Source organism: Myotis davidii, unplaced genomic scaffold (genome assembly GCF_000327345.1).
Source record: "Myotis davidii unplaced genomic scaffold, ASM32734v1 scaffold238, whole genome shotgun sequence".
NCBI lineage: Eukaryota > Metazoa > Chordata > Mammalia > Chiroptera > Vespertilionidae > Myotis > Myotis davidii.
In genome coordinates, this window is record NW_006293779.1 from 4,596,502 (window position 1) to 4,605,529 (window position 9,028).

The 9,028-nt window shown below is 40.1% G+C and overlaps 1 protein-coding gene across 1 annotated transcript in view; it reads right to left on the reverse strand.

The window, feature by feature from the left end:
- The window catches only part of BRE (brain and reproductive organ-expressed (TNFRSF1A modulator)), a 352,293-nt gene that overhangs the window by 238,038 nt on the left and 105,227 nt on the right, over positions 1 to 9,028 (reverse strand). Inside the window, exon 5 of the mRNA XM_006767439.2 lies at positions 1,052 to 1,246. Coding sequence (XP_006767502.1) covers positions 1,052 to 1,246 — 195 coding nt within the window. The remainder of the gene's footprint in view (positions 1 to 1,051; positions 1,247 to 9,028) is intronic.

Genomic DNA, 9,028 nt, shown 5'->3' on the forward strand with positions numbered 1-9,028 from the left:
GCGAGCTTGATTCCCCAGTAGGGGGCGTGCAGGAGGCAACCAATCAATGATTCTCTCTCATCACTGATGTTTCTATCTCTCTCTCTCTCTCTCTCCCTTCCTCTCTGAAATCAATAAAAATATTTTTTTAAAGAAAGGATCATATAACTTAAAGAAACTATAAAAAGAAATTATAAAAGGCTCCATATAAACTAGCTACCTCCAGAGTTAACCTCACATATCTGACTGGGATACTAAAAGAGGTCTGGACACAGACAATAGGGTTGTGAAGGCCGGGGCGGAGGGGGGGTGGCCTGGAAGAGATAAATGGAGGGGGGAAAGGGAATATATGTAATACTTTCAACAATAAAGATGTTAAAAAATAAAAAAGAAAGGGTAACTTGCCAGTGTCTCAAAATGTGGCCTATGAACCACTTGCATCAAAACCTGGTTTCTGAATACTTGGGGCTGGGGATGTGAGACTCCAAATTTTATAAATTTCCCAGGTGATAACTCTGAGAAACACAATGAACCAGATAAACATCAAGGTCCCTTTAAACTCTAAATTATGAGAACATATGTAGGCAACCTGAACCATGTCTATCTAAGGAAATGGCTAGGGCTTATTATAACTAGACTAGAGGCCCGGTGCACAAATTCATATACAAGTGGGGTCCAGCCGGCGTGCCCCAATCAGGGTCAATTGGGGCCAGACAGGGGAGGGGCAGCAGGAGGTTGGCTGGCTGGCCCCACCCCCATTGGAGTGGCGGTGGCTGATCAGGGGCAGGGTTGGCCGATAGGAGGGGCTGCAGGAGGTTAATCAGCCGGCCCCACCCCAATCAGGGTGTGAGGGGCTGATCAGGGGTAGGGCTGGCCAGGGGGAGGGGCCGTGGGAGGTTGGTTGGCTGGCCCCACCCCCATTGGGCCGGTTGGCCGGCCATAGTGTGCGTCATAGCAACCGGTTGTTCTGGTCATTCTGGTATCTTGGCTTTTATATATATAGATATCTGAATTGATTATTTTATTTTATTACAGATAAAGTGCATTTTTTCCCCATTTCCAAAAACCTTACCCAGTTATTTTTTTTCCCAGCATAAATTTCCATGTTCTCTCCATACTGGGGCTCTTCCAGCAATGTCTGGTATTCGAACATGAGGCGGGAGCTCTCACGGAGACGGCTGCATTGAAATTGGTGATATTGTTGCACAAGTTCCTTCACCACAAGTAAGAGACATTCGGGATTTGAGGGATTCCAGGAGGCAAGGTTCTGTAGAAGCCATAAATAAAAGGCCAGTTAAAAATGAATTCTCATACAAATCCAGCATACAGTAGCACATCGATATAGAGGGAAAGAATGATGAAATGCTAAGAGGAGCATTCTCCTCTTAGTGATAAACTCAGAGCTGAAGTTAGAAAATTCTTTTCAGCTTGGCGATTTCTCCTGCCTTCTAAAAACCCTCGCAGAAAATCAAGAGAAATTCCATCATGAGTAGCCAGAAACAGAAAAGTGTAAAGCAGGGTAGTAATAAACAATAAACCTAAATATCCTAGAAGACTATAATTTTAGCTCTGGAAGACTTAATTTGTTTCTTACTCATTTATAATTTTATTTTTTTAATCTGCACCTAAATTCAGCATTATATGCTAATGGTATCAACTCAGATCCACAGACCATCTGTGATACCAGATATAAATAAATGTTCTGGTAAACACTAGAGCCCCACAGAAATATAAGCATAATGCCGATGGCTCAGCCTGAAAAGGAATGGAGCAGAGATGAGGGAAAATACAATTAGCAAATGCAAGATTCAGAGAAAAAAGAGGAAGAAAATGGCTTTGAGAGCTTTTGACCAGGAAAGGGGCTAGAAATGAGAGAAGAACTGAAAAGTATATACTATTTTTAAGCTCACTTTCATTCATTCAACAACTATTTACCAAGTGCCTATTATGTATGCGCCACTGCTCTTGGCAGAGATGAGAACAAGCCAAACCCTTGCTCTCAAGGAGCTTACATTTTAGTGGCCAAAATAAACAATAAACAAACAAGGAAATATGTCAGATGGTGATAAATGCTACTCAGAAAAATAGAGCATGCATCCCAGAAGCCTAATGAAGGAAGTATTTCAAGGAGAAAGAAGCGATCAGACTGGGTCAAATGATGTTGATAAGTAAGATGAGACCTGAGAACTGACCTCTGGTTCTGGCAACACACAGGTCAATCCTGTCCTCAACAAGTGCTACGTGGTGAAGTAGAGCTTGATTGCCGAGGGTTTAAGAGAGAATGGGCAGAATGCATTAGCGAACAGCTACACCGACAATGCAATCTGGTAACTAGAGGGGGTGTGGGGTTCAAGGGAAAGTTTTGCTCAGATATTTGTAGCCTAATGGAATGTTGGTGTGGAGAGGGTAAACGAGATGATGCAAGGTGGGGAAGCAGAATCCCAGGAGAGAACATAGTAAATAGGCAGCTAACCCTGGGATCTCATAGAGTGTTGGCCTTGGCAATAAGCAGAGAATCCATCCAAAGGGAAAGGAGAAAAGTCAAACTAGATAGGTGGGAATGCAGGCAGGCCCTTCCATGTGGTGAGAGGGGCTGGTGGTGGTTCTCTCCGGAGAGCTGATATTATCTCCTGAAGCAGGAAGGAAGGTCATCAGCTGAGAGTGAGAAAGGAGGAGTGAATATTAGAAGTTTGAGAAGAAGTGTGAAATAGTCACTTAGAAGAGTCATTCAGAAAAATAAATGGACTGAGGAAATTAAGAGGAATTCCACATAGCGCTAAGAGCTCCACTGAGGTTGGAGGTATGATTATTAAGTGAGACCAATTAGCATAAATTCCACTGTCTGGGTGCAATGTGGAATGGGAGGAATTTAAATTTAACAAAGGCTGAGATTTTGCCAGACAAGTACAATAGACAGAAAGAAGGACAAGAGATCTTAGAAAGTTTGCAAAACAATTATTGTAATTATGAACCATGTACTTTAAGTCAGGAAAAAGCCAAGTAAGTTCATAATGGAAGTGAGAGTTAGTGAAAAAGTGGTAGGACCTATAGTCCTGGTGAGCTGAAAAAATTGTTGGAGTTGAGATACTAAAAAGAATGAATTGGAAAGACAGGAGGTGTAGTCATAAAATGGGACATTTGAAACTGAGATGATGGAGGTGATCTGTAGCTGGTATTAACAAGGTCTGGCTAAGAGTGTGCCTGGCTAAGGTAGAGAGGAGGACAAGATCACTGAAGGAAAGGAAGTCAGGGACTGACTGAGAGGCCAGGGTGTTGAAAGCGTTATTTATATGAACATTAAATCACCTGAAACCATGGCAAGGGTAATAATGCAGAGTAACAACAAGCCATGTGCTAAAATCTTCAATGAAGGTCTATATATAACAACAAGGAAGGATTGGTGGGTCCTATAGTCTGAAGGCATGAATTTCAAAGCTGGGGCTGGGGGATTAGAGAAAACGAACTGACATTTTCCTTGCTAGCAGCATGGAAGAACACCTCCATATATTATTATATCATTTTATAGATGAAGAAAGTGAGGCAAAAAGTAGTTCAGTATCTTATCCAAGGTCACAAAGCGATCAAACAATAAAGCTGGGTTCCTGACAAGCAATTTGATTCCACGTTCCTCTTTAAGCACTATACCAGATGTTCTTACACAGTTTTGTCTCAGGTACCTTTGACAATCTTAAAAAGTATTAAGGGTCCTGGCTTCTGTATATATGAATTATGTAATTAAATTTACTATAGTAAAATGAAAACTGAGAAATTAAAAACTTAATTATTAATTCATTTCTAAATTACAATCCTACATGTTAATATAAAAACATCTTAATGAGATAACTATATTTCCTGAAAAAATAGTGAGAAACATGACATCGTTTTATATTCTTGCAAATCTCTATGTCTGGCTTTTAAAAAAGCTGGACTTCCCTATATGCTTTTACAAAATGCAATGTTGCAATATGTTGTTTTGGCTGAAGTATATAAAGAAAATCTAGCCTCACCTAACAGTATATTGAAAGAGAGGAGTATTTTTAATAGCCTTTCAAATAATTCTGGATATTCTTCTTTGATACTGCACCAAAACTCAACAGTGGTAGTTTCTTAAAGGTTAGCGGCAATGTGAAATCTGAAGGTATATTAATAAACATTTCATGTTCTTACATTAAATTCCATTTGTCTATCCTGCACTTTTAAAATTTATCAATTACAGTTGACATACAATATTGTATTAGTTTCAGTTGTACAACATAGTGATTAGACATTTACATAACTTCCAAAGCGATCAACCCAACAAGTCTAGTACCTATCTGACACCATACATAATTATTACTATACTAGTGGCCCAGTGCATGAAATTCGTGCACGGAGGAGGGGGTTCCCTCAGCCAAGCCTTCACCCTCTCCAATCGGACATCCCTCTCGCAATCTGGGACCGCTGGCTCCTATCCGCTCACCTGCCTGCCTGCCTGATCACCGGTAACTGCCTCTGCCTGTCAGCCTGATCGCCCCTAACCTCTCTACCTGCCTGCCTGCCTGCCTGATCACTCCTAACTGCCCTCCCCAGCCAGCCTGATCTCGCCCCCAACTGCCCTCCCCTGCTGGCCTGATCTCACCCCCAACTGCCCTCTCTGCCTCAGCTCCCACCACCATGGCTTTGTCCGGAAGGAAATCAGACATCCAGAAGATGGCCGGTTGACCCAGTCTAATTAGCATATTACCCTTTTATTAGTATAGATTATTGAATATATACTCCCTATGCTGTATTTTACATTCCCATGACTGTTTTTATAGCTGGCAATTTGTACTTCTTAATCTCTTCTTTTTTTCCACCCATCCCCCATCTGCAACCTTCAGTTTGTTCTCTGTGTTTCTGAGTTTATTTTATATTTTAGATAGATTCCATATATAAGTGAAATTATGTTATATTTGTCTTTCTCTGTCTGACTTATTTCATGTAGACTTTAAATGGATTTTACTCTTGTATGATTCTGTACCATCATGCATTGTTATTTAGATAATACTGATTCACTGAGTTATGCAGATCTTCCAAATGTTGACATGTTTGATGTGATATTTACACAATATCAAAAAATCACATTCATTAATATCATTGACCAATCTCACCAGAAAAGTCTTCTATCAAAAGAAAACAAAAGTTAAAGAAATGCATCCTTTAAAGGGGTAATAATTACTCTGCTCTACAGAGTGTATGGATTTATAGGGACTAAATGGCAATGAGAAAATCATGAAATGTTCTTTTATTTATAGGAAGGATAGGTTTAAAGGGATGTTTAAATTAAGACTTGATGAACAGAGAAAAACTTAGAGCTTCAGCATCATACAGTGATTGAAAGAGGCCTCTTGCTATGAAGTAATTCGATAGAGTACAAAGTCCTGTCCTCACTTTTGAGCTCCTCAAAATAGAAATAGGATAATAACAACATAGTATAAAACAAAATGATCATTATGTAGTTTGGGATGCATTTTCTTCAGCGATCAATCAAACATTAATAAATAGAATACACAACATTCCATTTCTTGGTTAAGTATTCCTTTTAAGTCCTTTTTCCAGTAGAGAAACAAAAAGCTTTAGTTGCTTCATTAAAAAAAAAAAAAAAGCTTTTGTTATTCAATCATTTCCCTTTAGCTCTTTGCAAGTTAAAGGCTATAATCTATACACACATACCAAAAAATATATATATGAAAGCATATAAGCTGGCAAACATCTCTTACCAATTTTAGTTCATTTCAATTGATTCAACCTAATTGTTAAATGCATAGTAAAGACAGGCCAGCCAGTCCCTTTCCATTAAAATACAATCTCCCAATACATGAAAATGCATCTGACCTCTTTGGCCACTAAATGCACACTTCCCTGAGAACTGACTTAGCTGAAAAACATCCCCATCAAGGGAGATACAAATCTGCTCAGTAAGATCAAACGTCCTGTACTATTGCTGCGACATGACTACTTTTACTTATTAGGTCATTTGTGGTTTGAACCACTTTGCCTAGAAGAAGAGACCACAGAAGATATACTAGATTTTGGTCACTTCCTAAACCTAGAACACATTTTAAAAACAGGTCTAGCAATGCAGTATATTAGAGCTTTCACTATCTTGAGTAGGAGAGAGAGAAAAATGCCCAAAGCTTCTTCAGGAAAAGGGAGCAGGAGCATAAATTAAGTGTGAAAAACAGAAAAATAAGTATTTCTCTATTCACAAAGCTCTTACTGTACTTTTTGGTACTGCATGAAAGAAGAAATCTGAAATGAGAATGGCCGTGATGTAGGCATAGGGTTCATAATATATTAACAAAAAAAAGAGAATAGAAAAGAGATTTCAATAATGAGTAATGAAAAATACATTAAGAGAAATTGATAGCCCTGGCCAGTTTGGCTCAGTGGATATAGCATTAGTCTACAGACTGAAGGGTTCCAGGTTTGATTCCGGTCAAGGGCACGTATCTTGGTTGCAAGCTCAAACCCCGGCCCTGGTCAGGGCACATGGAGAAGGCAAACAATCGATGTGACTCTTTCACATCAATATTTCTCCCTCTCTGTCTCTCCCTCTCCCTTCCATTCTCTTTAAAAGTTAATGGAAAAATATACTCAGGTGAGGATTAATAACAACAAAGTATTATATATCGATATATCAATATATTAATATATATATATATATATATATGGAAAAATATCCACAGGTAAGGTTTAACAAAAAAAAGAGAGAAAGTGATAAAATAGACAAAAACAAAAGAATTAATTACTCTTATGAAACCTTATCCAGTCTCACTAAACACCTATGAAGCAGTTCAGGGAAGGTATTATGCCAATTCTGTTTAAAGACTGCTTAACCAGAGGTAGAATAACTGCTGAGAGTTGTCTACATGACAACTGACAATGTAGAATGTAGACCTGCCAACCCTCCCCCCATTCAGTTTACTGAAGTATCGTTTCCTAATCAAAGAACTGGCACCAACCTCTGTGCAGTTACGACCTATCTCCTGTCTCGTGATCATTCTGACTCCCACTTTGGCTTTCCTGTCCAGGATGCCTAACTTGAGGGATGCTCCCCTTCATGCGACCCCCAACCTTCCCACATTTCTCTCTCTTAAATACACTCCACCACACATTTTATATCCCCTAATTAATAACCCCACAAACTTTAAAGAGACCAACCAATTCTCAACTCCTTTTTGAGCTTCCTTATTGTCAGCAACATAGAAAGGGGGATAATGTTCTCAGACGCCTAGCTCACCCCAATTTATGTCTCACTAATTCAAAACATGGCTTCTCGGCCATGCTGAAGCAAATTCATGTTCAAGGACACCAATAAATGAAAATGTTGGAAAACATGTGCTAGGTTCATATCTATGGGGTGATGAAGAAGGAAAATAAGCAACTTAACAAATGAGTCCTAAAACCATCACTGCCTAATACTGGAGGGGAAATCTTCTACAGGGTAAATAAGTTCTTCTAAAAAATTAAAGCTTATAGCCCGACCAGTGTTGCACAGTGGTTGAGCATCAACCTATGAACCAGGAGGTCACAGTTCCATTCCCAGTCAGTGCACATGCCTGGGTTGCAGGCTTGATCCCCAGTGTGGAGGCAGCTGATCAATGATTCTCTCTCATCACTGATCCCTCTCCCTTCCTCTCTGAAATCAATAAAAAAAAAATTTTTAGTTAAAGCTTATATAAAAGTTTTCAATTAATTAAAGGATAAAGTACAGAAATAAATTAGAAATATTACTAAAAATTATATGGTAATAATTTCCCAATATATACATATATTAAATCAAAATGTGTACATCCTTATGGGGATTACAAGAGGGAAAGGGGTGGGGGAGGTAGGAGAGGGTGGAAGGGAAGAAAACTTGCCTTTCGATACATGCACAGATGATGTATTATAGAAATGTACATATGAAACCAAATAAATTCAATACAATTTTTTAAAAAAATGTGTACATCCTAAACTAATATAAGTCAATTATATCTCAGGCGATCGGGGCCTGCTGGCCGGGGGGAGGAGCTAACCGCTACCACAGTGGGTTGTGGGTGGGCCAACTGGGGCCTGCCGGACTGGGGGGAGGGGGGGGGACCCTGGAGGTTGGCAGCTGCCCCAAGGAGGGAGCCACCCCTCGGCCCCCCTGGGAAAAGGGCCGCATCTTCTGCCACCCACACCCAGTTTCGCGTCCCAGCCCCAGGGCCCAGCCCCAATCAGGCAATGGGGGTCTGCCGGCTTGGGGGAAAGACCAGGAGGTTGGCTGGCAGGTCCCATCGGCGATTGGGGCCTGCGGACTGAGGGCAGCTCCTGCATTGAGTGTCTGCCCCCTGGTGGTCAGTGCACGTCATAGCAACCAGTTGTTCCAGTCATTCCTTCATAACTGTAGCTTAGGCTTTTATATATATATAGGCGTTTTTTTTTAAGAATCCTTTTTTCAAAACTCATTCTCAATATCCCCTAGAAATCCTATTTCTAGAACTCTAAGAAAACAACAAAAGTAAGGGGGGCTCACAGACAAATAGTCATTTATAATGAAATCCAAATAACCTAAATGCCTGATAAGAAATAGTTGGAAAAACTATTAAGTCACTTAAAAAAATAATATGGAGCCAATATGTTTACAAATACTGTGTAATAGTGTAGAAAGTACTTTTGTTAAAATATTAAATGAAGGCAGATAAAAAAGCAACTGTATGATCTTAACTTTGATTATCTCCATCCCTTCCCAACCCTCCACAGCATAAATCATCTATGCATAGAAAAATTACTAGAAGAAATGTTAACGAATGAATCATAGAGGAGAACCAAGATGGCGGCATAGGTTAACGCCGGAGTTTGCTGCCGCGAACAACCACTTCAAAAATACAACTAAAAGACAGAATGGACATCACCCAGAACCACAGGAACGCTGGCTGAGTGGAAGTCCTACAACTAGGAGAAAAGAGAAACGCATACCAAGACTCAGAGGAGGCGCAGTGCTGAAGTCAAACACTGAGGTGCGGAGTGCATGCAGAGCAGGCTGGTGGCTGAGGGCATGGCT